Source organism: Staurois parvus, unplaced genomic scaffold, assembly GCF_062004578.1.
Source record: "Staurois parvus isolate SC_StPar_1 unplaced genomic scaffold, SC_StPar_1.0 ptg000679l, whole genome shotgun sequence".
Classification (NCBI taxonomy): Eukaryota; Metazoa; Chordata; class Amphibia; order Anura; family Ranidae; genus Staurois; species Staurois parvus.
In genome coordinates, this window is record NW_028318475.1 from 1,502,973 (window position 1) to 1,517,829 (window position 14,857).

At 39.7% G+C, this 14,857-nt stretch overlaps 1 protein-coding gene across 4 annotated transcripts in view; it reads left to right on the forward strand.

Annotated features, from left to right (window-relative positions):
• The window catches only part of FAM13A (family with sequence similarity 13 member A), a 270,449-nt gene that overhangs the window by 215,679 nt on the left and 39,913 nt on the right, over positions 1–14,857 (forward strand). For 3 of the 4 annotated variants that reach the window (XM_089652312.1, XM_089652310.1, XM_089652309.1), the window contains 3 exons: positions 1,155–1,231; positions 2,657–2,699; positions 9,468–9,615. In XM_089652312.1, the coding sequence (XP_089508438.1) occupies positions 1,155–1,231; positions 2,657–2,699; positions 9,468–9,615 (268 nt within the window). The remainder of the gene's footprint in view (positions 1–1,154; positions 1,232–2,656; positions 2,700–9,467; positions 9,616–14,857) is intronic. The other variant, XM_089652311.1, reaches the window with a different exon arrangement.

The window sequence follows — 14,857 nt, forward strand, 5'->3', positions numbered from 1 at the left end:
TTTTATTTTTTCATTTTCCGAAAAATTATGTCAAAAAAAATACAACTTCAAAAAACTCGCCATGCCTCTTATGAAGTACGTCGGACTGTCTACTCTGCAAAAAGGGGTCATTTGGGGATATCTGTACTATTCTGACATTCTTGCACCTCAAGAAATTAGATTGGCCGTCAGTACTTCAGGATTGATCAATATTCAGATCTATACCATAGTTTGTGAACTCTATAGCTTTCCTACAAACTAAATAATACATCCTAATTTGGGTTATTTTCACCAAAGACATGTAGTAGAATACATCTTGGCCTAAATTTATGAAGAACAATTATTTATTTGTAAACTTTTATAACAGAAACAAAGAAAAACGTGTTTTTTTTTTTTTTTCCAGAATTTTTGGTCTTTTTTTGTTAATTTTGCAAAAAATAAAAACCCCAGCGGTGATTAAATACCACCAAAAGAAAGCTCTAGTTGTGTGAAGAAAATGATAAAATTTTAGTTTGGGTACAATGTTGTATGACCGCGCAATTGTCATTCAAAGTGTGAGAGCGCTGAAACATGAAAAATGGCCTGGGCAGGAAGTTGTAAAATTGCACGGTATTGAAATGGTTAATAAAACATTTCCTTACAGTCATGTGTCTGTAAATTAGCATGGCTGTTCTTTTCATAAAAAGTCATTTTGATTTTTGCTGTAGAATTGGCTGCTGCATTTTTACTTACCCCAAACATATTTTAAAGTGGAACTTCACTCTCCCAATTAACATTGACTATTTTTAATTCTTATGCTGCTAGCATTAATAAATAGGAAAGTATATCATATATACTTGTTTCAAACTATTTTTTATGTTCAGTTACTTTCTGGTTTCTTGCCTAGGCAAATGATGTCAACATCTCAGGAGTTTTCTGGAGGGGAGGAGGGGTTTTCTCAGCTAAGCATGCCTTCCTGCTTATATGCCTGAAGTAAGGGCAGATGGATTCCAGAAAGTCAATGCTACATGAATCATCTGCCCTTACTCAAGATGGCCACAGACAGAAATGCTAAGGGGTGTTTTTCTAAGCAATTTCTCAGCAAAATAAAGCATGGAGATATGAATAGATGGGGAGCTTGAAGTGAATTAAATTCTAAAATGTGTTTTTATTTATTTATTTATTTATTTTTTCAGAGTACAGAAAGCTTTGTCACCTCTAAAGTTGTAGACAGACAGGAATTTGCTGGAATGGAAGTATTGTCAGAGCCCAGGTAATATATTTTATACTTGTTTCTAAACATAGCCCTTTTCACACGAGTTAAAGTGCTGCATGCAGGAGTTTTGGTCCTCTTTAAGGAAATGCATCAAAACCACAGGACATAATAGAGCTCTATGGGAAAGCGTAGCTAAACTGCACCAAACCTGCAGGTACGCTGCGCTATACCCACGGTACAGTCAAATCGCACCGCATCAGTGTGGAAGGCGCCATATATAGCAGACACAATAGTATTCTGGCAGCATCTAAAGGTATTTGTTGGCATTGCTCTGTGCTAGTGATGCAGGAATGCACGGGCAGCTGTCTGTAAGGATTAGAAAAATGTAGCCCTTTAAGAGATTCAGTGTGTCTGGATCTGTCCCCACAATTAGTAAACCTATTGTATAAGCCCTTTTTTTTTTTTTTTTTTTTTTTTTTTTTTTTTTGGCACATTCATATACAGACCCACCAAAAGATTTGATAGTCATTGCCAGTATAGAAAATGGCTTACTAATAATGTATCGTCCCCAGACACTTTGGACATTGATATTTGGATTCAGTAGTTGATCACTTCACTATCAAATGTGACCCAACTACATGAAAAGAAAAATCCTCCTTCGCAGTTGGTTTGTGCCTGCACTGCAAGGGTTATCTGTTTCTTTCTGTCTAGAGTACAGGAAAAGCACTTTTATATACCCTTTTCCTTCGCTCCGTTATGCTCTGACATTCTACTGTCTCTTTGTGTCTTCACGTCCATTGCAGGCCTATTGCCCTTGCATTGGCCTTGATGATTTTTGAGGACCTTGGACTGCCAGAGCATAAGGGAGAAGAGGTTGCAGGGACTGGTAAGGCAGCTTGGAAGAGCCTGGAATAGCTGTAGGCCCAGTAAGTGAAATTACTTTATTTGGTCCCCTAAACCAAAATGAGAAGTTAAAGGCTAAGTTCACCTTAAGTAAAAATAATAAATGTACACATTTTTGCAGAAAAAAAAAAGTGCCTGCAAAGCATTGCTAGAGCAGTGTTGGGCTTCTGCAAACTCTTCCGCCAGCTCTCTGCCTGTACTTCTGTATGGTCTTTCATTTGGAAAACTGGAAGAAATGTACAGTAATCTGACTAGCAAGTGTGTTGATTATCGCACACATGTTCCATTCCACAGTGGCAGATAGGACTTGTAGTTTATTCATTCACAGAACCCCACACAGCCACGCTGATTTTAAAAGTGACAGTGGCTATCAGGGAGAAGAACCCCCACACTGTCGTGGGGGTTCTTGGCATAGTGTTACACCCTAAATATGCATTTATTTTTTTTTAAAGGTTGATTTGGTCTTTAACCTGCGAGAGGACATTCTATTTTCCAAGAGTTCAGCTTTAGGAGAGTTCTATTTTGCTCTAAAGTGAAATTAAAAAAAATAATCATAGAATCTCTATATGTGTCTTGCAGCAAAGAGAATGAACATGATAAAGAGAGCATGAGATTACCTCCGGTGAGTCCATTTATTTTTTTGCTATCTAAAGCCAGACTATTTTTTTTAAAGCAAAGTTTGGGCAAAAACATTTTTACATATCCTTGTTGCTGATTTCCTACCTTCACTGAATATATAGCTTGTTTATTTTCAAATCAAACCATTAATTCTCTTTGGTTTTCTGTTTGCAAGCCAATGACTGCTATGCCTCCTATTCCCCAGCCACTGATCTTGGCACATCCTTTATGTAGTCCTTTCTCCAGGAAGCAGTGATGTAATTCAGCCCCATTTGCAATCGTGGGCAGATCGGAACTCTCGGACACATTTAACATGTACAGGCCTAGTGGACCCATTCACTACAATGCCCTGTAATTGATGAGAACTGTAGTTTCCTAGAGAGGATGCTGTTATATTTTGAATTAGAGATGAAGTCAGTCATGAAAATTAAATTAGACTTTTCTCCTAAATGTAAGGATTTTCAAAATTGTAATAACGGTTTGTATAGTGTTTTGAGTAGGGGAATGGGTAATTTTATGAAGTTTTTCTTTTCTTTATTTTTTTTTTGGCCTGTCCCTGAGTTCTACTTTAATAAAACCACTAGATTTGATTTGCATACATTAAGAAATTATCATTGTGGTTTTTTTTTTCTTAACCGTAAGGGCAAAGCAATTATAAACAATATTTCATCATTTTCTATAGCAGTTAACTATGTACAGTGGGGATCGAAAGTTTGGGCACCCCAGCTAAAAATTTGTATTAATGTGCATAAAGAAGCCAAGGAAAGATGGAAAAATCTCCAAAAGGCATCAAATTACAGATTAGACATTCTTATAATATGTCAGCAAAAGTTAGATTTCATTTCCATCATTTACACTTTCAAAATAACAGAAAACAAAAAAATGGCGTCTGCAAAAGTTTGGGCACCCTGCAGAGTTAATATGTTGTACTGCCCCCTTTGGCAAGTATCACAGCTTGTAAATGCTTTTTGTAGCCAGCCAAGAGTCTTTCAATTCTTGTTTGAGGTATCTTTGCCCATTCTTCCTTACAAAAGTCTTCCAGTTCTTTGAGATTTCTGGGCTGTCTGTCACGCACTGCTCTTTTAAGGTCTATCCATAGATTTTCAATTATGTTGAGGTCAGGAGATTGTGAAGGCCATGGCAAAACCTTCAGTTTACGCCTCTTGATGTAATCCCCCGTGGATTTCGAGGTGTGTTTAGGATCATTATCCATTTGTAGAAGCCATCCTCTCTTTAACTTCAGCTTTTTCACAGATGGCATCAAGTTACCATCCAAAATTTGCTGAAATTGTATTGAATCCATTTTTCCTTCTACTCGTGAGATGTTCCCTGTGCCACTGGCTGCAACACAACCCCAAAGCATGATTGATCCAACCCCATGCTTAACAGTTGGACAGAGGTTCTTTTCATTAAATTCTGTGCCCCTTCTTCTCCAAACGTACCTTTGCTCATTCCAGCCAAAAAGTTCAATTTTAACCTCATCGGTCCACAGAACTTGTTTCCAAAATGCATCAGGCTTGTCTATATGTTCATTTGCAAAGTTCAAACGATGATTTTTGTGGTGAGGACGTAGAAGAGGTTTTCTTCTGATGACTCTTCCATGAAGACCATATTTGTACAAGTATCTCTTTATAGTGGAATAGTGTACCACAACTCCAGTGTCTGCCAGATCTTTCTGGAGGGATCGTGCAGTCAAACGTGGGTTTTGAATTGTTTTTCTCACAATCCTGCGAGCTGTTCTGTCTGATATTTTTCTTGGTCTTCCAGATCTTGCTTTAACTTCCACTGTTCCTGATGACTGCCATTTCTTAATTACATTCCGAACAGAGGATGTTGACATCTAAAAACGCTTTGCTATCTTCTTATAGCCTTCTCCAGCTTTGTGAGCGTCAACTATTTTCAGTTTCAGTTTTCTAGACAACTGCTTAGAAGAACCCATGGTGCTGATTGTTGGGGCAAGGTCAGATGAGTCTGGGCATTTAAAACCTTTGAGATTGACATAACCTGGTCTTCCCAGACGATGATTGAGAACAATCCATGACACTGGCAGGTCTCAGCTTTGCAAAGGGGGCAGTGCATGCTATAAATTCTGCAGGGTGCCCAAACTTTTGCAGACGCCATTTTTTTGTTTTCTGTTATTTTGAAAGTGTAAATGATGGAAATAAAATCTAACTTTTGTTGACATATTAAAAGAATGTCTAATCTGTAATTTGATGCCTTTTGGAGATTTTTCCATCTTTCCTTGGCTTCTTTATGCACATTAATACAAATTTTTAGCTGGGGTGCCCAAACTTTCAATCCCCACTGTATACATCATATACACAGTGATATGATGGGACACCTTTCCTCCAACTGACACAATGATGGGGCATTTTCTACTCCCACTGGCCAGTCTCTCCCCTCCCACCTCTAAAGGTTGAAGGACCGTAAACTAGCTCTTTTGTTAGTTTGTGCCCAGAATTAAGTGTCTGATTGGTAGGATTTGGCTGCAGGTGTCAGAACCCAGGAATGATCTCTCCTTTCTTGATACTGAACTCTTTTCTTTCAGTAGACTAGTCACAGGTCTGTGAAGAAAGTCAAGGTCAGGGTGCTAGGCATCACATGTTGAGAATGTGAACTTTTATCCTTTTAAAGTGGAACTACACTGCATCTGAGGACCACGAGTTGTCTAATCCACATCAGTGTTTATATTGTAGATGGCATTGATCAGTTTAGAGATATTGGGGTTGATTTACTAAAGGGGTAGAGACTTTGTGTAAGTGAAATGTCAGTGGAAAAGGTGAGCCTGTGTTGATTTACAATGATACTAAAAAAACCTGAATTTGTGCTAGCACATGATTGGTTGACTGAAGTAAATGGTTAGATGTGAACCACCCTACTCCTATATAGCGGTGTTATCGTAAACACGAGTACAGAACACGGGTGTTGTGTTTATGTTTACGATGGTACCGCCTGTATACTGCACCTGCATTGCCCTGGTGGACGAAATGTGAACAGGCTCAGCCAGCCTGCAAGCAAGAGCCCTTAATGAATCAATCCAATTACAAAGCAGGCATAGTAAAAATTTGTGTTGTAAGTTCAATCCATCTTTCTAATACTACACACTCCCATTCACACCATATTAGACTTTTAATATTGCGATATTAACAATATATATATGCATGTCAATGGTTTCTTCTTTTTCTTCCTGCTTTGTATAAAAGTGTAAGAATGATGAGTCATAAGCTTAATGCCCTAGTAGCTGTAGCAGTGTTGTGCTGTTTTTGCTGACTTTATTTATTTTATTTTTATAATTTAAAGCTAGAATTATGTCCTTTTTTTTATCAACTGTAGAGTGGATTGTATGCAATTCTTTGAATAGTTTTGAGGGCAAACAGGAATAAACTGTTTTGTAAGTAAGATTTTACTGAGACTTTCATAATGCTACCTAAATCATATTGGGTAGTTTTATGAGGTCAAAAAATATGAAATTCCTGTTAATTCCTCCTTGCTTTTTAAGATAATGGCTCTAGTAACTAGCATGTCCCAATGATCCATGAGGGCTTAGGAGTTCAGTGTACCAAGAAATACAGAGATGAAATGAAAATAACTGGATGGAGTCCTTGATATTGCTGAATGGTTTCTTACTGTATTCTAAAAAGGGTTATAAATATTTGGCCAATTTGTTTTCTGAAACTTTCATGACATGCTTTGGCATCCATTATAAACCAGAGTCTGTATGTGTAGTTATTGTTTACTTTATTACCATCAGGACAAAAAGGAGCTAAATATATGTGTAGCCTGTTGAGAATGTGAACTTTTATCCTTTTAAAGTGGAACTACACTGCATCTGAGGACCACAAACCAAAAATGTTATTGAATTCATTGTTAATACTCAAAGCAAACTCAACCATCCATCCATGTCTCCATGCTTTATTTTGCTGAGAAACATTTTGGAAAACACCTCCTGGCATTTCTGACAGTGGCCATCTTGAGTAACGGCAGATGATTCATATAGTAGTTACTGTCTGGAATCAATCTGTCCTTAGCTCAGGAATTTGCTAAGCTGAGAACCCTCCTGAAGACTCTTGGGATATACGACATCATAGCCTAGGCATGAAAACCAGGAAGGTAAATGAATGCAAAAAAAAAAAAGTTAGAACAAGTAAATATGATATACTTTCCGATCTATTTAATAAAGTTAGTAGCATAAAGATTAGAAATAGCCCATGTTGATTGAGAGAGTGAGGTTCCACTTTAAGTAAAGCTGAAATATTGCATAGTCTCCTTGTTAATGCCTTTCAGCTGCGCTGAAAGAAGGCATTTGTTAACAGAGGTCAGTATGTCATTACAGCAGACTCGGTAGGAGATTTTAGCCAAACAATAGGGCTGCAAAAGCAGACTTTTTTTTTTGTTCTGTCTTTTTCAGGTTTTAAATATTTTCTATGGACCTCCTCATATTAGCCTCCACCTCTGAGCACCTAATAGATGCTGTGACTACCTATCTATTTCTGCCCAGGTTCAACATTTTCTGAGTAGGTTGCCCCTTGTATGGGCTGCAAAACTCTTGGATAATAAGATAATAAAAACAGATAACATAAACTGAAAGCTTAAAGTGGAACGCCACCCAAAAGGAAATTTGGAGGGGGGGAGTGGGTACCTGGTTTTGACAGGTACGTGCTCTCACTTTGGGCTGAGTTCACCGTGGCCGAAAGGCTTCGCTGCTGGTTTCCCTTAGTTAGGATGCCTGCACCTGAAGGAAATCGGCTTGGGTGAGGACATTGCCAGACACCTGGACATGTAAGTGTCCTTATAGTTAAAGTCAACAGCTACCGTGTTTATAGCTGCTTACTTTACTTTTTTTTTTTTTTTTTTTTTGAGACCGAAACTATGCTTAAAAATAGAATAAAGAGGGCAAGGTCCTTACCCACTAAAAGTAAAAAAAACTTTAAAGAAACCATATGATTGAACTACTATTGGATGATTCTACGTACCATAAATATCCCCACCATCTGCTGTAGACTTGCATACATGTAGCATGATTATTTTATATCTTGTTGAGTTTTTTAACATATGGCTACCTTATAGAAGACCTATATAGTATAGCAGGCTTGTAATACCTCTGTTTTAGCTAATTGGGATTTGTTAGCAACATTTAATGTGAACAAAGAATGTACATTATACCTTATTACATAATTGCAGATTGGAAGCAGAAGACTGCTTCCCAAAATTGGCCAGTACCTAGGCACACTTTTATTCTAGCCGCACAGGTGCCTGTCATTAGTTTTAAATGATCAGACACATATAGGGTCCACCCCTGCTTCTGAATACTGTATTATATTAATGGTGTTATCCAGGGACCTGGGTCAGGGAACTGAGAAAGCAGTGCTTGCTATAAGTGCTATATTCACAATTTTGTCTTTGGTTGATAAGGATACCCACATGTAGGTCTACTTTTACAGGTCTTTCTTTAGTCTTACAATCCTGGTGCACTAACTATATAAATGATAAAAGAGGTAAAGATAACCTGTCCCCAAGACACTTATTCCAATTTCAATCCAGCGGTGATCACATGAGCAAATGCCAAGGGATTGGTAATGAGAAACCAGCCACAGGGTTTTTGGGAACTGGTAATGATCTCCACAATTTTATTATCCACATATTAAATGTGGCAGCATAGGTAATACAGTATTGTGACATGAAAAACTGAACATGAAATAAAAAAAAAAAATCACCGCCCAGTCTTTTAAAGTCATGCAGCAAAGGGGTCAAACCCTTTATCTACAAAATAAAAAGTACTAAACATCTTAAAAGGAAATGCTTTTGCTGGATTTTTACAGTAATTGACACTTTTTTTTTTTTTTTTTTTTTTTTTATTCTTGATTTACTTCTAGAGAGGTGTAGGGTCTTAGTACTTCTTGCAACCTAAAATTAGATTTATTAAATGTTGTATTCTTGATCCTACCGTGAACGGTTAAACACCGTGCATCCTTGAGAAATGACACTGAAGCATGATGGCGTTTTCCAGATGATCATACAATCCTCTCTCCAGTGCTATCTAGTGTACTATCTTTGTGCATTTGGCTTTTGCCCAACACTTGTATTGTTTCCAGCTGAGTTGCCAAACTCCCGCTGGCTGTATAAGCTCAGTACTTGCCTCAATACTCGCAGCTCCCCTATAAATAGCAAAGAGCGTGCCCTCCTCTTCATAAAGCCAGCTGAAAAAATATCCACAGAGATAGGGACATGATCAGGACCAGGATATGATTAGCTTGGCATACATCGATTATCGAAGCCTACAGAGCAGAATTCTGTATCCCTTCTTGCACTGTTTGTTGAGTCTTCTTGCCTGAGGGAGTCCAGCAAAGAGTGTGTTGCTGCATGAGCCTTAGCAACAGTGAGAACATTATTCTGCTTGGTTTTTTTTTTTGGTCTTATTGCTGCTGTCAACAAAAGGGAGTGGTAATTCCTCAAAGACTGATCTGAGAGACCGTGCATGTAACTCTGATGCAGCAGAATAGACACAATCTAAGGAAGGAGGCTGCTGTTTTTTTTAAGAACGAGGGAAAGTTGAAGGCACACAGAGGGGCGTTGTATACTTCAGGCGGATCATTTGACCAATTAGCATGCGAGGGTCATGGAGCATGGAATCACTGGGGTGCATGCACATGTAGCTGGAGCTGTGGGTTTTCTCCAGCCCTCATCTGCATTGTGAGAAATCTGCTACTGTGCAATCATTGTGGCTTCTCGTTTTTTTAAGAAACTCTTTTCTGGCGGATTTTTTTTGCTCCAGGCTGTAAAAATGAAGATTCAGGAGCAGCAAAATAACACAGAACTAAGACCACAAAGAAGCCTTGATGTTGACGTTGGCCAGGAGGGCTTTGTCCCAGAGGTACCTCGCCTGGACCTCACCTCTCTTTGTGATGACAACAATTGGGAAGGTAAGGAATATTTGTTTATGAAGCCCTGTTCATTTTCCATACATGTTTTTTGAATGATCTAGACTCTCAGCCACCATATGTTCTATCAATGTTTACTCTCATTTCATGCTGGTGTTTTGTATTTGAACCTGAGGAATAGAAAGTTTTATATAATGAAATCATATGTTAAGAAGGGTTTCCTTTCCTTCTACAGTTTCTATTGATGTGTGTGTGTGCGTGCGTATATGTGTGTTACACAGAGGTATATACTGCATTTTCAACAGATGGGTATATAGAGTGTTTGCTTTAACTTAGAATTCTGTTTCTGTTTTATTACTCCTGTTTTTTTTTTTTTTTCTATTGGTATTTAAAGTTAAACAGGGAACATATTCAAGACACTAGGCACAATCCAAATAAAGAAACTGCTTTTTAAATATAATCATCGACTATTTGGCAGATTTGAAAACCTATTATAATTTAATGTGCATATTTGCATAAAGGGTTGGGTTTTTTTTTCTTTTCTTTTTTTAAGCCTTAAATTATTATTTTTTTTATTTTCCTGAAATAACTGAAATGTGAACTTACTAATAGATTTGTAATTGCAAAATATCTTGAGGTACAAGAGCAGCAACTGTTTGATCATATGGATCTTCCTGGCATTAACCGTTTAGACAAAATCTCAAAATGTAGAGATATGAGAGCCACAGTCACATTAGGGATGTTATACCCTGCCTGTTCATCATGAGGAAGCACATTGTCACTAGACTCCTCCCACACACCTTATGCTACACAAATCTGTAGCACTAGGACTTTCGAATTTCGGTGTAAATGATGGCTTTTGCACACCTCAAATGCAACGTCACTGTACAAATGTATAAGAACTTAAAAGCTTTTAGACGTGTGTGTGTGTGTACAGTATAAAGTCTGAATGATCTGTGCATATACTTACTGGAGAAAGGATTGGTAGATGTCTGTGAACATGCATTGAAGTCTTTCGTTCATAATAAAAATTAGGTGCTGGAATATATATGTTTGGACTGACTTCTGTATATTGAGTCATCAGGATTTAGTTTGAGGGTAAGCAATATCTGTTCCCGTTGTGTTAGATAGATAGATAGATAGATCGATCCATTGCACACACACACTAATTTATCATCCAGGCCAAGACTGGGTGGAGGGGGGGAGCAGGAACAGTGTTGAGGGGGGAGCTGCCAAGTTGGCTGATCATCTTGCTTCTCACTGACAGGGGTGATAGCAGTGTCACTCTTGTCAGAAGGAGCAGTGGCCGATAGCTGCTGCTGGAGGGAGGATTCAGCTTTCTCCTCCAGCCTGCATGGAGCCAGAGCTGAGACCGGGAACTGTCCTTAGTCTCAACGCCGCTGCTGGGGAACGAAGGCAGAATGTGTCATCCTTCCTCTCTCCCCTGTCTTGTGACTTGTCACATGACTGGAGAGAGGAAGGAGACACACTAAGTACTGATCTCCCAGTACGGGGGGTTGGGAAACTATTCGAGAGCATGGGAACACCTGATGCAAAGGGGGGCCTCTGCTGGGGGCCCCTGATGCAAAGGGGGGCCTCTGCTGGGGGCCCCTGATGTAAAGGCGGGGGGGGACTCTTCTGTGGATCCCACCTGGGGGGGGCCATGAATTTCCACCTCTTTTTGGCAGTCTGTCTTCTCTGTAGAATTTTTTGTGGCAAGACCCTTGCACCTAAATTACTAACATTACCTTCCCCTGCTCCATTGAAAAAAATGCCATAAAAATGCATGTGCGTTTTGGTGTGTCTTGGTGCATTTTCTGGTTGCCTGTCTCCAACCATGCACTTGTGAAACGTGGACGTGTGACTCGGAAGTGTACCTGCAACTCAAAAAAAGATAATTTTTGATGCTTTTTTTTTTTTTTTTTTTTTAAATGTGTTTTCTATTCATTTCAATGGAAAGGTGTGTTTTTGGTGCTTTTTTTAAACATGCAACAAAAATGCATCATGGGACTTTAAAAAACAAAAACACACCGCACTCTTAGCACATTACTGTGAAAAGTTCCTTAGAATTTAAAGGGATACATTTTTAAATACATTTTTTGTTCTGCTTTTTAAAAACCCAAGAGTGCATCAACAACTGATCAGTGTGAAAGGGCCCTTTAAAGTAGAATTAAACATTGTCTTTTTCTTACAAAAAAAAAAGCAAACATGTTATGCAGTGATTTTGCACAGAGCAGCCCAGATACTCTTCTTCTTGGGTCCCCTGCTGGCGCTGCTGGCTCTTCCCCTTGACCAGTGCCCCAATAGCAAGCCACTCCTGAGCCTGGCTCTATGCATCCATAAGATGTATAGAGCTGTGGCCCCACCCCCTGCTTTCTCCTCATTGGCTCACTAGCTGTGATTGACAGCAGTAGGGTGTCCCAGGACCGCCGAGGCTCTTGTGCACATCGCTGGATCAAGAGGGGGCTTGGGTGAGTATTAGGGGGGGCTGTGGGAAGAGCAGCACAAAGAAGGTTTTTTTTACCTTCATGTATAGAGTGCATGAAGTTAAAAACAAAAAAAAAAAAAACCTCATCTGATATTGCAGCTTAAAGTGGTTGTAATGGCTGTCACCTAACGTCTGACAGTTGCTGCTTGTCAACTGACAGAGTTCCCATACTGCATACTCAAAAAAAAAAAAAAAAAAATAGAAGGTACCTGTCAGACCAGCACATGTCAGGCTTCAGCCAATTCCCTGATCATTTCATCAGTGGGACTCCAATGTTTCTATTCTGACAGGTACATTTTTAAGGTACAAGAACCCATTAGCTGTCATGTCTTTTTGGTGTTCACCCATATCCGAACATCTTTGCCTTTAGGAATGTACTTATTTAGGTGGTAATGAAACAAAATCCAACCAGCGTTCCTTCAGACACTGCTAGGGGTTCTTTAAGCTGTGGCTGATAGACCTCCCAAGTTATGGTGTCTGCATAACCCAGACTCCAGTTCCACTTGGCAGATCTAGTAGAAAGAGTTTTAGCTGTCTTTAAAGGTAGCTTCTTCCTCCCAACCACCATGTAAAAGGATTTTCTTCCTGCTGACCTGATAACTTTCAGGTCTCAGGAAACCCTTGTTGAAATAATTTCAAAATTTCCGCTTGGGGGGGAAAAAAAGGTTGAGAAAGGCTGATCTTGATATTAGTTTACTGTTTGTGTTAGCTGTTTCCTGAGTTATAGCTTTTCAGTGGAGTATATATGTGGAATGTGATTTGTTGATCTTTTTGGGAAGTTCAGCTTTGCACATTAGAAGCTGGTTTCTATAACGTGCAGAAAAGAACTGTGGAGCTGATCCTTGAAGCAGCCAGGTTCCAAGTAACATGAAAGAACAATGTGCAGCAATCTTAATAATTTTCTCATGTGTAAATTAGTCCCTTAACCACTTGCCCTCCTGAGGATTTACCCTCCTTCCTGACCAGGCCATTTTTTGTGCTATGGCGTTGCGTTGCTTTACCTGACAATTGCGCGGTCATGCAACATTGCACACAAATGAAATTTATGTCCTTTTTTTTAACCACGAATTGAGCTTTCTTTTGGTGGGATTTGATCGCCTGTGCATTTTTTTTTCTCTTTGTTTTTTGCGCTATAAAAAAAAGACTAACAATTTTGGGGAAAAAAAACAATATTTTTGACTTTCTGTTAAACATGCCCTGTGAAAAAATGTAAAAAATCAAATTTCATAATAAATTTAGGCCAAAATGTATTCTGCTACGTCTTTGCTAAAAAAAAAAAAAAAAATCCCAGTACGTGTAAATTAATTGGTTTACATGAAAGTTTTTTATAGCGTTTACAAATGGTGGTATAAATACTGGAATTTTTTTTTTCTTTTAATAGTAATGGCGGTGATCAGCGACTTATAGCAGGACTGCAGCAGGCATTCTGACACTGGGGGGGAACTGACTTGGTGTCGCTGACATCACCAGTGACACCAATATAGTGATCAGTGCTAAAAAAAAAAAAACTGACACTGTACTAATGGCACTGCGCAGGAAGGGGTTTACATGAGGGGCGATCAAAGGGTTAACTGTGTGCTGGGAGTTTTTTACTGGGAGGCTGTGTGCTGGGAGTTTTTTACTGGGAGGCTGTGTGCTGGGAGTGTTTTACTTGGAGGCAGTGTGTTGGTGCTTCACTGTAATCACACTGCTTTGGATGGCTGTGCTGTACACAGCCATCCAGAGCAGTGTGCCCGAGCTGACAGGGAGGAGGCCTGTTAGTAAACAAAGCAGCCCTCCTCCCCGTCGGAGATCCTCAGTAATCGCTGGCCGTGATTGACAGCCGTGGCCGCGAATGGTGGCGCGGGTAGGGCGTGCTTACCCCCTACCCGGAAATGCAAAATCGCGTATATACTGTATATGTGATTTAGCACACCCCTGCTGCCCTGTAGCAGTATTTCTGCTATAGGGCGGCGGGGATGAGGTTAAGTATCATGTCTATGTAAAGTAGAGTAAAAAAGACGGTGTTCTCCATAGGCCTTTTTTGTTTAACTGCGTTTTTGTGTGCCTGTGTGTGTGCCTGTGTGTGTGTGTGTGTGTGTGTGTGTGTGTGTGTGTGTGTGTGTTTTTTGTTATTTTTTTTTTGTTTTTTTAATGTAAACCCCTACAGCAAGGATGTCCAACTCAATTTAATTACGGGTCGCATCAAAGGGCCGGTCTTATCCGTAGAACTATATAAATGTATCTGCTCTTTATCATATTAAGTGATTTGCCTCTGCATTTGATCATTACTGGTTTTAGTAATAGGCTGTGAAGGACAGGAGCAGACCGACACATAGCCCATTCTGTGCACAAATGTAAAAAATAACCTGTGTGTTGCTCCCCCTCACAGCCCCTTCCTCATACTCACCTGAGCCCCCTTCTCAATCCAGCGATGTACATGGGAGTCTCGGGTCTCTTTCCTTATTGGCTGAGACACATTTCCATTGGCTCCCACTGTTGTCAATCACAGCCACTGAGCCAATAAGGAGACAGCAGGGGAGGGGCCGAACCATGGCTCTGTGTCTTATGGATGCATAGAGCAGGGCTCAGGAGCAAGCATGCACCAGAGCCCCCATAGCAGGGCTCAGGAGTGAGCATGCACCATATCCCCCATAGCAAGCAGCTTGCTACTGGGGGCACTAGCCAATGGGGAGGAGCACGGGCAGGGGACCCATTAAGAAGATCAGGGCTGCTCTGTGCAAAACCATTGCACAGAGCAGGTAAGTAGAACAGGTTTGTTTGGTTTTTTTTTTTTTGGTTTTTTTTTTTTAAAAA